Consider the following 21,720-nt stretch of genomic DNA (forward strand, 5'->3'; position numbering starts at 1 on the left):
AATTTGATAAGAAGACATTCCAACTTTTCCTTTATAGTTAGACTTCATTTAGGTGAGCTTTAATTACAGACTGAACATACAGTTCACAAACTGAACATAGATCATGGCAATTGTAAATATGGTCTATATAGCTGGCTCAATATTCTAAAAATATTTGAATGAACCTTTAGCTAGACACCTACTTTTTAATTTGGCCATAGTCCCCCACTCTCCCTATTGCTTTGTACTGAGCTGCTTTCTGCTTGGACACTGACTCATGCCTCAAGCATGAAGGCATTTGCATTAGCTCTTCCTAGTGGGCACTATATAACATGAGAACAAAATATACAAGGTTAAGGACTGTCTGAATCATCCCAGAGCTATTGTCTACCATTTGTCTCTTCTCTATGCCATAAGAGATTGACACTGTCCTGAATTTATATGGTCTTTTTTTTTTTTAAGATTTTACTTATTTATTCATAGAGACAGAGAGAGAGAGGCAGAGACACAGGCAGAGGGAGAAGCAGGCACCATACAGAGAGCCTGACGTGGGAGGGGTTCCAGGGTCTCCACGATCACTCCCTGGGCTGTAGGCGGCGCTAAACCGCTGCGCCACCAGGGCTGCCCTATATGGTCTTTTTTAAAAAAAGATTTTATTTATTTATTCATGAGAGACACACAGAGAGAGACAGAGAGAGACGACATAGGCAGAGGGAGAAGCAGGTTCCATGCAGGAAGCCTGATGTGGGACTCGATCCTAGGACTTCAGGAGCACACCCTGAGCCAAAGGCAGATGCTCAACTGCTGAGCCACCCAGGCATCCTGAACTTATATGATCTTAATCAGGAGAGTTTGCTTAAGCAAAAAAGGAAGTATCAGTGGCCCCTCAACATGGTGACTTTTCAATTATTTTGGGGAGACAGAAAGGTGGAACATAGCTTTAAGGAACTGACAGGACAGAGCAGATATAAATCAGGAATGATCAAATCAAGGCAAGCAGCCAAATATCACTTGGCACAGCTCATCCAGCAACCCTTTGCGTAGACCTGGGCTTTGAAAAGTGGTCAAGGGGATTTCTAGAGGACGATGGAATAAGCAAGGCTATGCTCAATCTTAAATTTAGGTTATGCTTAGCACAATTTTTAATGGATTATTGAGGTGGATTTTATTTGCTAAATTGTTTCAAAGGTTTGACAGATAAAACTTTCCCAAACTTTAAACTTTGATTCAGAATAATAATGCAGACATTTCGCTAAGATTGCAAAATTTAGCAAAGAGATAACTCCAGGAGGGGATTTAGCAGGACTTAAACCTCACATTTATAATACATATTTGATACTCCTAACCACCTTTCTTCCTTTAACCTCTCTAACATACATATATATATATATGGAATATTATATGGAATATTCCATACACATATATGGAATATTACTCAGCCATAAAAAGAATGAAATTTTACTATTTGCAACAACATAGATGAAGCTAAGAATATAATGCTGAGCAAAATAAGTCATAGAAAGACAAATACCATATGATCTTACTCATAAGTGAAATTTAGGAAACAAAACAAATGAGCAAAGGAAAAAAAAAGAAAAACCATGAAACAGGCTCTTAACTATAGAGAACAAATTGGTTATCAGAGGAGAGGTGAGTAGGAGGATGGGTGAAATAGGTGATGGGGTTTTTGTCATCTTTTTTTAAAAATTAGAACAGCTATACCCATCATCAGGGTCAAGCTACAGCCAGATCCAAGCACTTCTCTCCACCTCCACTCCCATTATAGTCATCCCATCTCTTGCCTGGACTATTGTGTCAGTTTCCTCACTGTTCTTCCAGTCTTTGCCTTTCCCTTAGTCTTTCTCCACCCTGGAGTGGTCTGTTTTCTACACGGAAAGGGGGTTATCCTTTTAAAGCACAGGCCAGATCATGTTACTTTCCAACTCAAAATCCTCAAACATCACATTTCTCTTGGAACTAAACCCCAAATTCTTACAATTGACCACTAATCTGAGCCCCATTTTGTCTTTGAATTCGAGTCCCACCTACCACCTCTAGAGGAGCGTAGGGCCTCACTCCACTGATTCTGTTGGAAAGTTCCCCAGGCCCCAGCTGTTCCTGCCTTAGGACCTTTGATTAATAGTCATATTCAGTTCTCCTTCCTCTCTGTAGGTCTCTGCTCCTGGCAATTTGCTGTAGAGGCCTGGCCTGACACTCCTATTGTCAGAGATACCTGCCATACCTCCTAAATGTTTCACATAGTTACTTTTTCTTCCTGGCACTTATAATCTGACATACATTGATTGGTTGATTGATTCATTCATTCATTTCTAATTATCCATTATCCCTTGCCTCCACACTTCAATCTAGAGGACAGCTACTAGGTCTATTTTGTTTACTGCTATTATCCCAAATGCCCACAAGAGGGCCTGGCTGAAAGAAGGTGTGGATGAACAATTGATGGAATAAATGAAATACATGCCCATCATTCTTGCACACTCCATGTGAGGAGAGTTGAACTCTGCAAGGGGACTACAGCTCAAGCCCAGTGGCTCCTGCATTTGCTTCCTTTGACACACAAAAGCCCAGGTCCTGGGGTCTTCCCTCATCAGGAGCAGGTAAGCAGGCCTGTGGCAGGTCTAGTCCTGTCCCAAACAACAGATCAGAGAATTTCTCCCAACCCCAAATCACATCCTACCTGAGAGTTGTTGTAGTAGAGTTTTCTTCATCTTGATACTCCTTCAGAGCCTTTGTGGGCTCTTATATGATTTGTATTCAGGGAAATAGCCTGGCTGGCCAGCCCTCACCCCATTACCCACTCATGCCAAGCGGCCACCCACCATCTGGGACCACGAAGAGGGCAAATAGGAGAGATATCAGATTGGGAAGAAAGCATCACAAAGTTTGTATTTTGTATTTTGAAAGCGCAGGCTTTGTAAAAATCTTCGCATTTTGAAATAAATTGATATGAGTTACAGGGAGTGAAACTCAGCAAAACAATCTTCTCAGTGGAGATAGAGATCCAGGAGGGAGGTATTAGCATAATGTTCAAAACGGAACGAAAATGTAATTCACATACAGAGCAATACATGCCATTACATGGTACACACATCAGGCGTCTACTAATGAGGGACTGCTCGGATACCCAGCTGCTGAGCACAATGAAGGCAACTGGTGTGGATATAGCCAACGAAGCAGGGGGACGTGGGGGCCGACTCTTGGGATGAGACTGATAAATTAGAACACTGACTAAGGTTCTGACCCTAGCAGAGGTCGTTTGTATTTTTATAGGATGAGATCATTTACATTGTCATTGGAGAAAACAATTTTTTGCATCTTCGTTATATAACCAGGCTTGCCGCTTCATTTTCTGCAAGTTTGACTTCTGCACTTAAAAGAGCAGTAAAATGCCCTAATTGTAAACAGTAGGTCATAGTGAGGAGAGTCCAAAGACTCTTGGGTGGGCCTGTCTGATGGGTGCCCTTACCGCGACGATAAAGCCCACAGTCCTCTTTCCTGCTCGTCTTGCAAGTTTTGGTTCTAACGGGGCCAGTCCAGTGCTGCATATTTTGAAGTGCTCAGATGAGGACACGTGACGAAGGCCAGAAAGCGTCTGGGACTAGTCTTAGGTGCTGTGTGTCCATGACTCCCTCCTCCACGGCCAGTCACGGGGAGGCTCCCGTCCTTTGTGCTCCTCGGTCACCCTTGAGCCTGGGTCCCGCCGCTCAGCACCCTGCAAGCGACGATCCCTTTGAACGTCGTGAGTCAAGTTTTCTTGCCCACCTCGGCACACTGGCCCTCCAGCTCGGGGTCTGCCCACCTCACAAGCTCACACGAACGCTTCCTGAATAACTGCCCCAGGACTTGGGATCCGACTCCCGCTGCGAGAACAATACGGCGGTGGGAGGTGGTGGAGGTGGAGACGGGCTGCGGCAGAGCCCGAGGACATCCCAGACCCGGCCACCGCGGGGCCACCTGTGGCGGGTGGAGGCCGGGCGGGAAGAGAGCGCAGGGCTCAAAGCACCCACACGCGGGCGCGGTGCAGGGAGCCCTTTAGCCACGGCCTGCGCCCTCGCCCTAGGCCGTCGCCGCGGCGCCCGCGTTGGTGGGCATCGGCGGGAGAGCGGCGCACGGAGGCCGGGGCTGCCGCGGGTCCACCGACAGCGCCCCCCAGGCGGGCTCCCCCACGCCAAGACTTCGCCTCCTTCAGCGATCTGCCGGGTCTACTCGAGGGAGACAGGGCGGGCTCCGCCGGGGCCGAGCCACCGCCAGCTCGTCCCCCGCTCGCCGGGCCTCGGGGCCCCCAGCTCGGCTCCGGAGGGCGGCGCGGGCTGGGCGCGGGTGCCCGCGGGCGCGGGTGCCCGCGGGCGCGTGCCCCGGAGGGCGGGCCGGGGGCGCGAGGGGCGGGGCCGGGAGCGCGCGGGGGCGGGGCCGGGGCGGAGCGATGGGCGGGGCCGGGTTGGGGGGCGCGGGGCGGGGCCGGGAGCGCGCGGGGCGGGGTCGGGGCGCGGGAGCGCGCGGGGCGGGGCCGGGGGCGGAGCGCGGGGCGGGGTCGGGGCGCGGGAGCGCGCGGGGCGGGGCCGGGGGCGGAGCGCGGGGCGGGGTCGGGGCGCGGGAGCGCGCGCGGGGCGGGGTCAGGGCGCGGGCCTGGGGTCGGGGAGAGGGGCCGGGAGCGCGCGCGGGCCGGGGCTGGGGCTGGGGGCGGAGCGCGGGGCGGGGCCAGAAGCGCGCGCGGGGCGGGGCCGGGGCCGGGAGCGCGCGGGGGCGGAGCCGGGAGCGCGGGGGGCGGGGCGGGCCCGGGGGGGGCCGGGGGCGGGGCGCGGCCGGGGGCGGGGCGCGGCCGGGGCTGCGCGGCGAGGGCTGCACGGCGCCGCCAGCCAGGCTCGGCGCCCACCCGCCCGCCGCCCGCCGCCCCGCGCCCCGCAGCCCCGCCGTCCGCGGCCTGAGCCCCGCCGCTGCTCCGCTGTGGCGCGCACCGCTCGGGCCCGCGCTGCTGACCTGCGCCCGCGCCCCGACAGCAGCGCAGCCCGGAGAGGACCCGGAGCCATGGGCCGCCTGCCCCGGAGGGTGGCGGCGCTGCTGCTCGGGCTGCTCGTGGAGGTAGGGGCCGAGGCCGGGCCGCGCCGCCCCGGGCGCCTCGCCGCTGCGCCCGCCGAGCGCGAACAATGCCGGGCGGCGCGGGCGCGGGGTGCGGGGCGCGGGGTGCGGGGCGCGGACGCCCCGAGGACCACCTGTGCGGACCCGAGAGGCGGGCGGCGGCGGGCGGCCTCGGACCTGCGTGTGCGGCGCCCGACGGCCCCTCCGGCCTGCCCCGCTCCCGGGCCTCCCCGCCCGCGCCCCTGCCCGCCTCCCCCACGGCCCTTCTCCCGCGCTGCGGGGCTGCTCGCGGCGGCCGGGGAGACCCAGGTGTGGCCTTAGAGCCTCGCACCCCGAGCGCCGCCGAGGAGCGCGGGGTGGTGCCCGCGGGGTGGTGCGCGGGGCCCGGGCCGGGGGCGGCGCAGGCGCGGGCGGGGCTGGGGGCTGGGGGCTGGAGCCTGGAGGCTGCAGGGTGGGGCGGCTCGGCCAGCGGCCGGCGGTGCAGGTGCGACCCCGCGGGCCCTGGGCCGCCGCCGCCCCGGGACGTGGGGTCCGGTGGAGCGCGGGCTTCAGGTCCCGGGGAGAAATCCCGCGGAGACGGTGCTGGGCGCGATTCGCTGGAGCCTGGGGCGACTCGCCGCGGGGGAGGGTGGCAGCGCCCCTCGTGCCCTCGCCCCCGCCCACCCCGCGCGCCCCGGGCCTGGAAGGTCGCGCCCCCGAGGTGGGGGGGGGCTCCCCGTCTTTGCTCAAGCAGGTTCTTTGCAATGTGAGCTAATAGGATCCTCTGGGGTGTGGAGTCTGGATTAGGGTTCACGCAACTCCCTGCTCAGCTGCATTGTTTTGGAGGAAATTTGCCTTAAATCGATGACATCGGAGTTAAATGGGGGGTGAACGCTGACGCCCCTTTCTGTCTTTCCCATTCCAGAGGGTTGGAGAACTCTTTAATATTGGGTGTCTGTGCTGGAAGTGACTTGGCTTTCTTAGCTGATTAAAAAATAATTATCAGGGAATGTTGGGAGGGAGCGTGTTCTTGGCACTCGGAAGGGAGGCTGATGGAGACGCTGCTTGCGCCAGGCTGACTTTTTATTTTTGTTTATTTTGTTCTTAATATCCCTCTGGCTTGATTTTTTTTTTTTTTTTGTGGGGTGCCTCTTCGCTTGCATTCTTTGCATTTGGTCAGAATTTTAAGACCTTAGAAATCACATCTCGGCCGTGACGCACCAGACAGAGCTATGGAGAAGTGAGTCTGAGACAACTGTTTACCTAAAACCCAATGCATCTGTACTTAGGAATGCAAGGCCCCCTCCCAATCCCCTTTTAAAATCAGCTCTTGATAAAATTTAGTATCCCACTGCCTGGCTTCCTCTAGGTCTTCAGTGTATATGGTGCTGTGCCCTGTTACGTAGTCAAGACTGATTCAGGGACCCAGTTCTTTCCAACGAAGCTGTTTTGTTGCATAGGAATTTATCATCTTAATAGGGTGTTCAGATCATGTCTGGAAAGTTGACACGATCTCAAAGGCGGAACTGTGACAGGGCTGGTGCTTTCACAAGTCAAATAGCTAGATAACTGGTAATTTTTGTCTTTAATGGGATCGTGTGGTGTGGCCCACTTTTACAAGATTGTCCTAAGCACCTATTTTGTTTCTGGTGGAATTAAGGAGATTTTTTTTCGTATTTCATCACATGGAATTTTATCGGTGAAATACATGCTGAGATGTTTTCATCTAAAATTGGCTGTTGTCAGAGCTTCTTTGATGCTATTGAAGTCCTGAATCACATACATAAGTGGGCAATCACAGTGGCCAAGTATGTGAGGAGGCAAAGGGTTCTCTTTACGTTAAGCACATAAAACTATTGATGGGGCCCTTCGGTGGCCTCTGACAGCCACCTGCAACCCGGGATAGTTGCCTCTGTTTCTTTGTTCTGCTTGCCCCGGTTCAATTGTAGTTGTAGTGTGGTTGATTATATACTAGCTGGCGGCGGGTATTCTGTTCCAGCCCCGCAGCACTCTCTTTCCAGCCAGCACCACCCAGGACCGGGTAGAGGGGTTTTATTTATTCCCGAAAGAAGCCCCTGAATAGGGAGGGAAACTAGAAACTGTTCTGAGAAGGGCTTTCCTCCCCTGTCTCACCATCTCTTTATAGAAATTCACTTACCTAGGAGACACAAAGACTGCATATTTGTTTTTTACTTATCAGACATTTATAGAGTGCTTACCCTGTGTCAAGCACTGTTCTAAGCACTTTACAAATATTAACTGATTACAAATAGTAGCTCAGCCATTACTTTTATTCTCATTTTTATTTCAAATGGAAGATGTTTTAAAGAACTTGTCCACAGTCTCACTGCTGTTAAATGTGAAGGACTTGGGACATAAACCCAGGTAGTCGGGCTCCACCTCACCATGCTGCACTGCTGGGTCTCCCACTGCTGGGTTTACACATGGGAAGAATTTGCACATAGTATGTCCTGAAACCAGAGGTGGGCTTGGAGAGAGATGTGTTCCATGAAACAGGTAAACTAGCAAAATATGCTCTAGGAACTCCGTCACACTTCCTTAGGTGAACCATATACTTTACTATCCAAACTGTGACACTTAGGAAAATGAAATGGGGGGCTCCTAATAACTGCCTGCATGGCAGGCACCCATCAACAGGACTGTCCTAGGAGACTTGGTTGTGTGCTCACCCTGAAACCTAGCCTGTGGATAGCACCATCCTTTTGCCATAGAGGCTTCTTGGGAGCTCATTACTGAATGACCTTTCCTTTCTGTTCACTCCATGTTTCCTATGAAATGCATGAGAAGCTGATGAGGGCCCTTATCTCATCTCCCCCACTCCCCTGTCACTCTGTGCCAGCTGCTTAGGTCCCAGGCACCCAGGTCATGAATGTGGTCCCAGAACCAGGTAATAAAATTCTAAAGTTCCATGCTTCTCTTCTGCACACTGGCTCCTGCGAGGCCCTGAGAACAGGGCCTCAGGATGCCTGAATGTGCTAAGCTGTCTCCTAGTAGCCCTGGTAAAGGAATTCCCCGTGGCCTTCCCTGAGCTGCAGCAGCACCTTAGAAACCAAAAGAAAAAGAAAGTCTCAGATCTGATCGTGCTTTAGTTGAACCTGGGGAGTAATTAGGCCCTAAGAGTATGTGCCTCCCAGGGGCTTTTTATCAGAGTGCCTCATTTTCTAGATAATGTCATTGCAGTCTCTTTCTAGAGGTCAGGTTGTTGATGCTTCTTTTTTTTTTTTTTTAAAGATTTTATTCATTTATTCATGAGAGACAGAGAGAGAGAGAGAGACAGGCAGAGACACAGGCAGAGGGAGAAGCAGGCTCCACGCAGGGAGCCCAATGTGGGACTCGATCCTGGGACCCCAGGATCACACTCTGGGCTGAAGGCAGGCGCCAAACCGCTGAGCCACCCAGGGATCCCCCTGTTGATGCTTTTATAATATATTTAGTAGTTTTTGTTCTAAGGACTCTGAAATGAGCCTAGAAATATGTAGTGTACTATTTAATATAAGGTTTCCCAGTGCAAGTGCTGGGAGCTCTTTTTGCATCTATTCACAGCGGGGACTGAACTCTACTGGGTTACTTTATTGAAGGGACTGGCATGGGTATCATTTTTATTCTCCCCTGGAACCTCAAACTGGAAACCTTTAAGTGAGGTTGTTCCATGTATTTCAAAGTTGTTCCTACAAAAGAACAGAGGCTAGAAAAAGGAGAGGTCTTCTCCTAGAAAGAAAAGGTTGGAAAGTGAATGAACATGGTCTTTTGAAACTAAGAAAAATAAGGGGCTTACTGTTTTCCTAAAGTCCTATGTATTTTGATGCCTGAGAATCTTGAAATTAGAACCAAGTCATGTTTAAGAGTTTGTTTTGTTGTTGTTTCTTGCCAGATATCTCCTGTGCCCTGGAATGCCGACAATTGTGGCAGCCCTTGGGTGCCAGTCCTCCGAAATAAACTTTTTCAACCCTCTCACTCTTAATAGAGCTTTTAGAATCTGAGTGACATGCAATTTGAATGAAAAAGAAGACTATAGGGAGTGTGTTATCCTTAGAGGCTCCATGGGAGGCTGGGTGCTGATGGATAAGAGTTGGCAGTGATAAATGAATCCAGTGGCAAGCACTTGCTCTGAAGTAGGGAAACCTGGCTCCAGGTATGTGAGGAGGGCCAGACTTGGGGCTCTAGCCCCTGCTCTCTTCTGTCTTGTGCACAGCTATAAAGGCCAACTGCGGGGAAGCGACTCTAGAAGAAACATGGGTTAGGCTAGTGGTCGCTTGATTATCTAGCCATAGGATGACAAGTGATTTTCCTAGAACTCATGTTTATCATCTCTCATGTCACCCTCAATGAGCCCTATCTTGAACACCCGATGTAACATTCTAGCCCAATTCCCCTCCCAGCCTCCTTGCTCAAACCAATTTCCTCTCTGTATCCATTACCTCTAAAATATGATGGAATTTACATTATATGGAATATTACATTAAAGGTTTGCTCTATTTTGTTCACTGAAATATCCCCAGCTCCTAGAACAGTACTTGCCACAGAACAGGACTCAGTAAATATTTGAATGAGTAAAACAGATCTTTGGATAATGATCATGGGGGAAGGAGCTGAGTAGGTCCCTGGTAGGAGAGGGGAAGGTCATTGGCTAGCCATGGACTCTGAAGAATGCAGCACCTGTACTAGGACTTAACTCTAATCTGTTTAACACCTGTAGTGATGGAAACTTACTGTCTCTCAAAGCAGTGCATCAACTTTTTGGAGAACTTCAGTTGTTAAAGTTTTCTGTTATTTGAGGAGAAGTGTCTGCACTGTTTTTACATAGTTTTAGTTCTGCATTCTTGGGCTTTTCAGAAGAAATAGGATCACAGTGTCAACCCTTCAGTATCTGAACACAGCTATGGTAGTCCCCACTGTGTTCCCCTCGAGGTTCGTTCCCTCTGTCATTTCTCCAAAGATGTGGTTTTGAAACATCTCACCATCCTCACAGCTGCCTTTTGAGAAAACTCTGTCAAACTCAAGAAATTCTTACTGTTTGAAAATGGTTGGTCCTGGAAACAGTCAGAGTGAATCTACTTAAAACAAGGACCAAAATTTTGTAGTTAATAATGGTGAGAAAATAAAGCCCAGACTATAGAAATAAATTACTTTGATCTAAGTATTTTTATAATTATGAATCAATTTTGGGGGTGAAGGAGAGATTATTTTTTTAAAAGATTTTATTTATTTATTCATGAGAGACAGACAGAGAGAGAGAGAGAGAGAGAGAGAGAGGCAGAGACACAGGCAGAGGGAGAAGCAGGCTCCATGCAGGGAGCCTGATGTGGGACTCGATCCCAGGTTTCCAGGATCACGCCCCAGGCTGCAGGCGGCGCTAAACTGCTGTGCCACTGGGGCTGCCCGAGATTAATTTTTCTGACAAAAATCTATGATGAATAATAGGATAGTCTTCACTTGGCATTGGAAGTGAGAGGCATGATCCTAATGAAATTTAAAAAAGTTTTTCCTCCATCATTATTTGCTCTAGTAATCAACCCTCTACGCCCACCTCTAGCTTCTCTTGGTCTTTTTTTATTCATATCATTCTCCTTTGGGCATCTGTGGGTCATTATTAAGGTCTTAACTGCCAGATTCTTTTGTCCCTTCTGTAACTTTCATGAGATACTGCATTTTTTGGGGTGAGATCTGCAAGGTCATTTTGCTGTCCATTTACGTCGTATTTGTGTTGTACTCTTCTGTGATCTGTCATCAAAGATGCTGCTTGAGTTAAGTGGGCTGGGTTGTTGGTGCACTACTTTAGAAGAAATGAGTTCAGTGGTGAGTATATTTTGTCATGCAGCCTTTGGCTTGCTTCCTATCTCTTCCCCATTGTGACTTATTTGAACAGTTAGGACACTCTGTTCTATAGGTACGGCTGACTGGCTCTGTCAAAACCCTAGTGTGGACCTTGTCATATGCAGATAAGATAGGCCCAGAGATTCACACTGACTATTCTGTGACACTTCAATCTTTTTAATATGTTCTGGTAAGCCACAAGTCCTCACAACAGTTGTGGATATGTTTATTATAATTTATTATAATTTTAAAAACTGAAATTGAGGACTATATACTTATTCTAATTATATTTCACATTACGTTCTTCATCTCATCTTGTTAAACTTGTCAATTTTCTTTAAAGATTTTATTTATTTATTCATGAGAGACAGAGAGAGAAAGGCAGAGACACAGGCAGAGGGAGAAGCAGGCTCCATGAGGGGAGCCCCATGTGGGACTCGATCCTGGGACTCCAGGATCACGCACTGAGCCAAAGGCAGATGCTAAACCACTGAGCCACCCAGGAGTCCCTAAACTTGTTAGTGTTTGGTTGGTGTCTCAGTCCATTTGGGCTGCTATAACAAAATACTACCTGCTGGTACAAACAACAGAAATTTATTTCTTATGGCTCCAGAGGCTGGGAAGTCCAAGATCAAGGCTGGAGCCCCTAGTAAGGGCCCTCTTCCTGATTCATAGTCAAGCACCTTCTGGCTGTGTCCTCACTTGGTGGAAGGCGCAAGAGGTCTCTGGGATCTCTTTTATAGGAGCACTAATCCCATTCATGAAGGCCTTGTGACCTAATCACCTCTCAGAGGCTCCACCTCCTAATACCATCACATCAGTCATTAGGGTTTCCACATATGAATTTTGAGGGGATGTGAACATTCAGACCATAGTAGATGATGGCATGACCATGTGTTATAGAATCTCAACTCTTTTGTATATTGGCTGGAAGGCTTTGAGTAAATTACTTAAGCTTTCATTAACTTGATTGGTTCACCTATAGAAAGGGAAGCACTTTAGTGTTGAGAGAGGCCATAGGAAAATTTCCTGCTTGTAATTTAGCTCTTTGTGTAAGCTGGATCAACAGATTATGAGCATTGTCTCTAGGCAACCCCCAGACATCTTTATTTTTTTTTTTTTAACAGATGCACAGTGCTTCTGATAAGAGGAGGAGACGACAGTCTTTAGTCAGCCCAGCCAGACAGAACTGTTTGCTGCAGGTCCCTGAAGACACATGATCTCTGCTTGTTTCCCTCCCCTCTTACTTTGCTATTTGAGCTCCCACCATAGTTGAAGATGCTCAGGTGATGTCTAGGAAGACTGTGCTGATTGTCCCTTCAGGTATGAGTTAAGTGCCAGATCTGGGCAAGCCACTTTCAGGACCTCAGGTATTTCAGGACTCAAATTGCCTGTTTGTGGTCTGTGAACCTTTTAGATCTTAAGCTCCTAGGGGAACTTAGTTCAGAAAAGTTTAGTAGATGCAGGGGGTGGGGAATGGGATCAGGAGCTTGGATATAGAGGTTGCCTTGAGGAAAGAGAATGTGGTTTGAGTTAGGAAATGAGATGAGCAGGAGGGAAGGTGCAGATATATTTTAGGTTTAGTGGGAAGAGGTTGGGACAACTGTGATATGTTATTTTTGTTGTTGTTAAGGTAATCTGTGAAGGTGAGTTGGAAAGAATCTGAATTTAAGTAATGGCAGAAGTCAGAAAGCTGAGGACGGGCCACTTAGATGCCATATACCTATGCATTGAAGAGCATTGATGATTAAGATTTAGAATGAACATTTTGAATAGTCCTATGGATACAGCCAAGTGTCCTGGCTTGCCTCTGAATGACAAGGGAGCAAAGAAATGAGAAAGTAGCTGCTAGAGTTAGGATTGGTGCTAGGACCATGGCAGTGTGTCAGTAGTAAGAGAGTTCTAGGGGGTTATTGTTAAGATGGCTGATTTAGGGTTAGTCTGGCAGATGTAAAATTAGAAGGGCGTTCATGGATTGGAAAATGAAGAAAACTGGTCACATTGAATTGAGATGATGGTGTAGGGCAAATCCCCATAAATGTGAGCCTTTGGGAGAAGTGAGTGATGATACTGTGCTAAGAAAAAAGAACTTGCTATGAGGTCTGTATTAGTTTTTATTACAGCTGTAACAAGTTAGCTTAAACTTAATGGCTTAAAACAAACGTATTAAAGTTCTGGAGGTTAGAAGTCAAATTGGACTCACCAAAATTAGGGTGTCGGCTGGGCTGCATTCCTACTGGAGGTTCTGGTGGACAGTCTGTTTCCTTGCCTTTTCAGTTTCTAAAGTCTACCTCCATTTCTTGACTGCTGGTCCCTTCTTCCATTTTCAAAGAATAATACCTTCAAATTCTCTCACTTCTGCTTCCCTCTGTCACTTATCAAGGCTCTAGTGAATACATGGTGCTTTCCAAATTAGCCAGGATAATCTCCCCATCTCAGGATGCTTAACCTAATCACACCTGCAAAGTCTTTTTGCCATGTAAAGTGACAGATAGGTTCAGGCATTTGTTTGTGGATATTTTTGAGGGGAGGAAGAGGCATTATTTTGCCTAAAACATAATTGAAAAAAATACTGTTTAAAATAGATATTGTAGCTAAATCACTATTAATGAAAGTTTTTATAGTCCATTACCCCATTACAAGATTATTCTGTGGGAAACTAACTTGGTGCAGTCCAAAGCCTTGCTGAGATGGGCAGTGGAGTGAGTGAATGAGTGAATTTGTGCCGCAGTTCACTGCATTTTATCCTGTGCTGAAGTGAGGATCTATGAATATGTCTGTTTCATGCTTTGTGTTATTGGTGGAAAGAGTAAAAATATGTGGTGGTTACCCCTGCAGAAGCTGAGGTTCACTTACAACTTTTATGAATTGCACAAGAAGACAACAAATCACAGATAGGGAAAAGGTTTCTCCTAGTAGAATTGAGACCACAGGTTACTTGATACTTTTTCTGTTTCCTTGCAGGAAAGGAACGGGTCTTCAAAATTATGATATCTGGGCACACTGGTCACCTGAGCTGGGTGTTAGGGGCCATCACTGTGGTGGCTGGTCAGGCTGCCATATGACCATACCTGTGGGCAGTGGCTGCCCTTGAAGACTTCCTTCTGAATAGGAGTTAAACGACACCTATGAGACTAACAGGGTTGGCAGGGACTCTGAGAAGATGACAGAGTGGGAGGATCCTAAGTTCAACCCATACAACAGATACACCTGGATGACGGCCACATTGGTGTAACTAACCCAGAAAATGAACCAAAGATTGGAAGAACAGACTCCATGATTAATCATAGACAGGTCATGTTGAAAAATGGTAGAAAGGGCAGGGTCCTGGTCAATCAGCAGTCAAACTAACCAGTCAGGAGTCAAACTAACAGTCAGGAGCCAAACTAACCAGTGAGCCAAATTAACTAACTTAGACTAAATGGGAGGAGGAATACCACCAGCACAGAGAAGGGAGAGGAACACACCCAATACCAGATACCCTCAACACAGGGGACCTGCACTGGGAAGATGAACCCCCGTAACATTTGGCTTTAAAAACCAGAGGGGCTTAACTTTGTGAGTTTTTACAGTCAGTGGGACTTAACACTGGGAGCTTTAAAAATCAGTGGGATCTACTCTAGGAGAGCCAGAGGGGAATGGGAAACAATCCTTCCAAGATACAAGACAGAGCAGCAGTTTGAAAAGTACCTGGGGTATACAGGAAGGAGATTATTTACTAATAACAGAACTTGCACTGGAGGGGCAGGGATCTTTAGGAGACTTTTTCAAGAATAAAAGATGGCAGACCCATTTCTCACACCGGCCCCCTGCCCGGGCTAAACACCCAGACACCTGCAAGAGCCAGCTTGAACATTCTCCATATAGCTTATTAATACCGTGTGTCCTACCCTGTGTTCTCCTTTGGGTTTGACCCATCCAACCCACCCTAACTAACAGGGATCCCACCGAAGGAGCCTGATCAGCTCTCATCCTTCAAGCAGTCCCAGCAAGCGTCTGCATAGACCTTGCTAATACAACATGCCCTGCTCCCATGTTCTTCTATGGACTTGCCCCATCCAACTAAGCTCACCTGGCAGGAGTCTGTCCAAAGTAGCTCCAGGTCTATCCTGCAAGTGGACAAGCATATATCTTGCTAACTAACACCATGTGCTCTGCTTCACGTTCTCTTGCAGGCTTTCCTCTCCAACCAGCCCCATGAGGCAGAAATCCATCCAAAGCAGCTTCAGAAGCTTCTCATTCTTCAAGCAGGCCCAACAGTGGCCAACACCACTCCAAAGTAACTCCTGTCAGGGGGAAAGAGGAAGATAACCATGCACACCAGTTCCACTGCAGCCCCAGCAGTGGACTGGGTGCAGACATTTGATCTGACTGCCAGCCCCACCCACCAACAAAAACTTCACAGGAGGCAGCACAAAGAGCCCTGTAGTCACTGCAACCCCAAGACACTGTTGGGGAGCAAACATCTGGTCTGACTGCAGGCCCTGCCTACCAATGAAAGCCTTTCAGGGAACGACTCAGAGAGCACCTTGCAGTTAAGTGTGACCACAGTCCTGGCAGATGGACTGATAGCAGGCATGTGGTCTGATGGAACTACAAGCCCAGTATGGCCCCACACTGTCTCTCTAACAGTGCAGTGGCCAAACCCTGGCCACAACAGGCAAAGAGAGCCACTAACTCAGTGAACCAAAGGCAAACATGACTCAACCACATGTAGGGTGCATGTAGCACACATAGGAGACACTCCTGACGTGCCAGGCTCTAGTGAAGAAGGAGCATTGCACTACAAGGCACTACAGGACCTCTTCATAAGGCCAGTACTTTTCAGATCAAGAGACATAAATTACTTTCCTGCCTGATATGTAGAAACAAACACAGAGAGTTAGACAAAATAAGGAGAGAGGAATGAGGAATATATCCCAAATGAAAGAACAGGACAAAATCACAGCAAATGGGCTAAATGAAATGGAGATAAAGCAATATTCTTCATAGAGATTTTATCTCTGCTTGGTTCTTTTTTACATTTTCTAACACTATTTATAAGGAACTAATCAGAGATAAAGAACTTAGTAACTGAAATTAAAAATACACTGGAGGGAATAAATCCTAGACTACAGGAAGCAGAAGAATAGAGTAATAGAAAGCAATCTAGCTGAACAGCAAAAAGAAAAGAATAAAAAATGAAGCTAGGTTAAGGGAACTCAGCATCATCATCAAACCTAGTAACATTGGCATTATAGGGACCCCAGAAAGAGAAGAGAGAAAAGGGAGCAGAAACTTTTTATGAAGAAATAATAGCGGAAAACTGCCCTCATCTAGAATAGGAAACAAGACATCCAGATTCAGGAGGCACAGAGAGCCCCTAACAAAATCAACTCAAGGAAGTTCACACCAAGACACAGTAATTAAAATGGCAAAAAGTAGTGATAAAGAATTTTAAAAACATCAAGAAAAAAGACATACAAGGGAAACCTTATAAAGCTATCAGCTGGTTTTTCAGCAGAAACTTTGCAAGCCTAAAAGGAGTGGCCTGCTATATTTAGAGTGCTAAAAGAAAAAAAAAAAAAAAAACAAACCCCCAGTAACCCTAAATATTCTGTCTAGCAAGACTGTTATTCAGAATAGGAGAGAGAGTTTCCCAAACAAAAATTTAAAAAGTTTATTACCACTAAACCAGCTCTGTAAGAAATGTTAAAAGGAATCCTTTGAGTGGAAAGGAAAGGCCATGATCTTGAGAAAGAAGTTTACAAAAGGAAAAAATTTCACAGGTGCATAAAAACATAATAAAAAGTAGATTAATTACATGTAAAACCATTATATAGGTTAAAGCACAAAAGCATTAAAATCAACTATATCTATAAAAATCAGTCAAGGATTCATAAAGTTCACATATTTTTGTGTGTGAAATATCATATACATAAAATGTGAGTGGGGGCAAAGATTTAGTGGTTTTAGAATGGGATCAAACTTAATTGACCACCACCAATCTAATAAAAACTGGTTTTATATATATATATATATATATATAATGTTAAATATCAACCTAACAATAACCACAAATCAAAAACCTGTAATAGATATACAGAAAATAAGGAGAAAGGAACCCAAATATATCACTAAAGAAAGTCCTCAAACCCAAGGGAAGAGTGCAAGAGAAGAAAGGGATAAAAAACTACAAAGCAGCCATAAAACATAATAAAATGGCAGTTAAGTACATACCTATCAATAATTATTTTGTATATAGACTATATACAAATACATATGTTAATATATTTTATAACATGTTTTATATATATGCTTATATTTTATATATATAATTATGTAAATGGACTAAATGCTACAATCAAAAGACATAGGATACCAAATGGATAGAAAGCAAAACATTTGTATACTGCCTACAAGAGATTCATTTCAGACCTAAAGACATCTGCAGATTCAAAGTGAAGGGATATGAAAACATTTATCATGCAAATGGAAGTGAAGGTAGCAATGCAATACTTACACTGGACAAAACAGACTTAAAAACTGTAATAGACAAAGAAGAACACTATAATCATAAAGGGAGTAGTCTACAAGAAAATATAATAATTGTAAGTATTTATGCACCAACATGGGGGTACCCAAATACATAAAGCAGCTATTAACAGCATACAGGAAGTAATTGATACAATAATAAAATATTAGTAATACAATAATAGTAGGGGGGCTTTAATACCCCACTTATATAGATATATCATCTAAACAAAAAAGTGGCTTTGAATAACACATTGGACCAGATGGATACACACACACACACACATACAGCATATAGATGGATATATATATATATATATATATATATATATATATATATATATCCAGGAGGCCGCCCAGCAGCGGCCTCCAATTTATTTTATTTTATTTTTTATTTTTTATTTTTTTTTGAAGTGTTGTGGAGGGGGTTGTGATGAATTCTCCCCAGGGGAGGAGGGAACATATCCCAGAAAAAGTGCCCCTTTAGCTGGGCCTTTAAGGACAGTAAGGTTTTATCCATCCAAGGGAGAAAGTGTTCTAGGGAGAACAGCATCTGGAAAGGCACAAAGATTTGGCCCAGGCCCATTTAGGACTCGGTGCTGGGCAGGGAGGGAGGAAAGATCCACGAGCCATGGCATGGGGAAAGGTCTTTGCAGAACCCATTCAAACCTGGGTCCAGAGGAGCGGGGGAGGGGGGGTTGCCTGGGGCTCTGCCACGGGGTGGAGCAGGGATGCAGGAGTCACTCCACCATCCCAGAAGCTCTTGGATGCTCTTCAGTCCTGGTCCTAGCTGGAAGGTGCTTTGTGAGCTGAGGGTGCCCTGACAGTAGGGGGCTCTCCTGGCACTGAGCCCCCTATAATAATATATATATATATATTATATATATTCAGAACATTCCATCCTAAAACAGCAGAATACACATTCTTTTCAGGTGCCCATGGAACTTTCTCTGGAATAGATCACATGTTAGGCCACAAAGGAAATCTCCACAAATTCAAAAAGGTTGAAGCCATACCATGTATCTTTTGCAACCACAAGGCTATGAAACTAAAAATCAACCACAAGAAAATATGTGGAAAAAACAAATACATGGAGGTTAAATAACATGCCATTTAAGAATGAATATGTCAGCCAAGAAATAAAAGAGGTAATCAAAAACTAGATCGAAACAAAATGAAAACACAATGATCTAAAACCTTGAGGATGCAGCAAAAGCTATTCTAAGAAGGTTATAGCAATACAGGCCTACCTCAAGGAGCAAAAAAAAAAAAAAAACAAAACGTCAAATAAACCTAGCCTCACCCCTGAAAGAGCTGGAAAAAACAAAGCCCAAAGTTAGTAGAAGGAAGGAAATAAGAGATAAGAGATAAATGAAATAATGCAAAACAAAACAATAGAGCAGATCAATAAAACCAGGAACTCTTCACTGTAAAGATTAAATTGATAAATCATTATCCCAAGGAGGTGAGGGACTCAGAATAAAGGGAACCTTTACTATCCACCTAATGTCTAACACCTAACATCCACCTCACCTGGCTAAGTGGTGGATATGGTTTGAACACAGATATAATTAATAGAGTTAGGTCATCAGAAGGAAACTTATGGTAGTGCAACCCTCTGCAATGAAATTAGCTCCTCTCTGACCTTGAACACTGACCTTTCCTTTGCTCTCCCCTTTGGTTTTCAATGAGTGTGTTATTGCTGAAAAAGTCTCAGAGCACTAAAATAGCCATTTCTTTGTCATTAAGCTTTACTAGTGCTGTCAGGGTTTGGTGTAGTCCCTTTAGCCTTTTACTATGTTTTAAGCCAGTCTGAAGTCCTGGGGTCCTTGGTTGCAAGGAAGCTGAGGTGGCAGTGTGGGTGGGTGTGTGAATGTAGGAGGTGGGAGGACCGCACAGCATGTGGCACAATCTTGGTGTCTCTGTGCATGGAGATCATGGGTCTTGGGAGCTGACCAGGGATGGTTGTCTATCAACATTAGCATAGTATTTTGGGGGTACCAGAGTCTACGGGCTAATTGAAATTATTTATCTTCCATGCAGGTGTAGAACATTCACATTATTTGCATGAGTTTACATTTATTTCTCTGGGGGAATTTTAAAGTAAACATAAAAACATAAAAAAATGGAAACATTTTCTTAGGTGTTTCTACTTACTTATGAGACAGTGTATTGATCCGAATGCATTTGGCCCTGAGTTATAGGAAACTCAATTGAAGTTATAGGAAACTCAATTGAAGTGACATCTCTGAATGTCTGGATGCTGGGGGTTCCCAGGGTTGAATTATTCAGTGGTTCCAAAGCCATCCTTAGGTTCTTTCCACTTTTCCATTCTGCCATTTTTTGAGGGTTGGTCCTGTCCTTGTTGCGTGGTGGGTTTCAGCTCTTCCTCACAATATGCAAATAAATCAATCCTCCAGAGCATCTCGGGTTATGTATGTATTTTGCTGTCTTATGACCTAGCAGTATTTCTTACTTGATCCCTATCTCTTCCCCACTTCCCAATATTTCTCAGTGGGAAATTTGTCTTTGGTTGGGGGTGATGTTATAAGGATCCTTAAGATCAGCATTTTCACATTGAAAATCAATGCAATGATTCAGATATAAATAGACGTAGAAACCCCCTTGCTAGTATGTTGAACTGTTTAAAGTACTTTTTGGAAACATCTTGTATTTGAGTATTTTTTTAGACTTTCCATTATTTCATTTTTCTAACCTCTCTGATTTATGGAAGATGCCGGTGATACCCAAAAAACAAAGAATCTAGTTAAGAAATGGGCAAACGATAGGAATAGACATTTTTCCAAAGAAGACATACAGATGGCTAACAGATACATGAAAAGATGCATATCACTCATCATCAGGGAAATGCAGATCAAAACTACAATGAGATATCACTTCACACCTGTCAGAATGGCTAAAATTAACACAGGAAAGAACAGATGTTGGCGAGGATGTGGGGAAAGAGGAGCCCTCTTACATTGTTGGTGGGAATGCAAACTGGTGCAGCCACTCTGGAAAACACTATGGAGGGTCCTCAAAAAGTTTGTGGGTTTTTTTTAGAGATTTTATTTATTTATTCATGAGAGGCACAGAGGCAGAGTAATAGGCAGAGGGAGAAGCAGGCTTCCCACAGGGGACTGTGGGACTTGATCCCAGGACCCGAGAATCATGACCTGAGCCAGAGGCAGCTGGTCAACCACTGAGCCACTCAGGTGGTCCTCCTCAAAAAAGTAAAAATTATAACTACTCTGTGATCCAGTAGTTGTACTACTAGGCATTTATCTAAAGGATACAAAAATCTGATTTGAAGAGGTACATGCACTCCAATATTTGTAGCAGCATTATCAACAATAGCTAAACTATGGAAAGAGCCCAAATGTCCATCAACTGATGAATGGATAAGGGAGAAATGGAATATATATACAATGGAATATTACTCAGCCATCAAAAAGAATGAAATCTTGCCATTTCCAATGACACGGTTGGAGCTAGAGTGTATTATGCTAAGCAAACTAGGTCAGTCAGAGAAAGACAAATACCACGTGATTTCACTCATGTGGAATTTTAGAAACGAAATAGATGAACATGGGAAAAAGAGGGAGGCAAATAAAAAAACAGACTCTTTACTGAAGGGAACAAACCAAGGGTTGCTAGAGGGGAGGTGGGTGCGGGCCACCGACAATGTACATTTCCCTTTTCTTCACACCCTCGCCAACAGTTGTCATCTCTTGTGTTTTTGACAATAGCCATCCTAACTGGTGTGAGGTGACATCTCATTGTGGTTTTGATTTGCCTGTCTTTTTTAGTGATGTTGAGCATTTTTTCATGTACCTATTAGCCATTAGTATGTCTTCTTTGAAAAATGTTGATTCAGGTGCTTTGCCTATTTTTAAATTGTGTTATTTTTTTCTTCACTATTGAATTATATGAGCTCCTTGTATATTTTATATATTAACCCCTTATTAGATAATATGGTTTGCAAATATTTTCTGCCATTCTATAGGTTTCCTTTTCATTTTATTATTTCCTGTGCTGTGCAGACAATTTTTTAGATGTAGTCCCATTTGTTTATTTTTGCTTTTGTTGCCTGTGTTTTTACGGTCATATTAAAAAAAAAATCAACACCAAGACCAATATCAAGGAACTTTCCCCCTATTTTCTAGGAGTTTTACAATTTCAGATCTTACCTTTAAGTCTAACCTTGAAATGATTTTTATCTGCTTGAATTTGTTGAGACTTGTTTTGTGAAATCAAATGAATCTGTTTTGCAGAGTGTTCCTTGTGCACTTGAGAAGAATGTTTGTTCTGCTGTTG

At 45.5% G+C, this 21,720-nt stretch overlaps 1 protein-coding gene across 1 annotated transcript in view; it reads left to right on the forward strand.

The window, feature by feature from the left end:
- Positions 1-4,827: 4,827 nt before the first annotated feature.
- The window catches only part of VOPP1 (VOPP1 WW domain binding protein), a 96,491-nt gene continuing 79,598 nt past the window's right edge, over positions 4,828-21,720 (forward strand). Inside the window, exon 1 of the mRNA XM_072760086.1 lies at positions 4,828-5,079. Coding sequence (XP_072616187.1) covers positions 5,026-5,079 — 54 coding nt within the window. The 5' untranslated portion in view covers positions 4,828-5,025. The remainder of the gene's footprint in view (positions 5,080-21,720) is intronic.

Source organism: Vulpes vulpes, chromosome 5, assembly GCF_048418805.1.
Source record: "Vulpes vulpes isolate BD-2025 chromosome 5, VulVul3, whole genome shotgun sequence".
NCBI lineage: Eukaryota > Metazoa > Chordata > Mammalia > Carnivora > Canidae > Vulpes > Vulpes vulpes.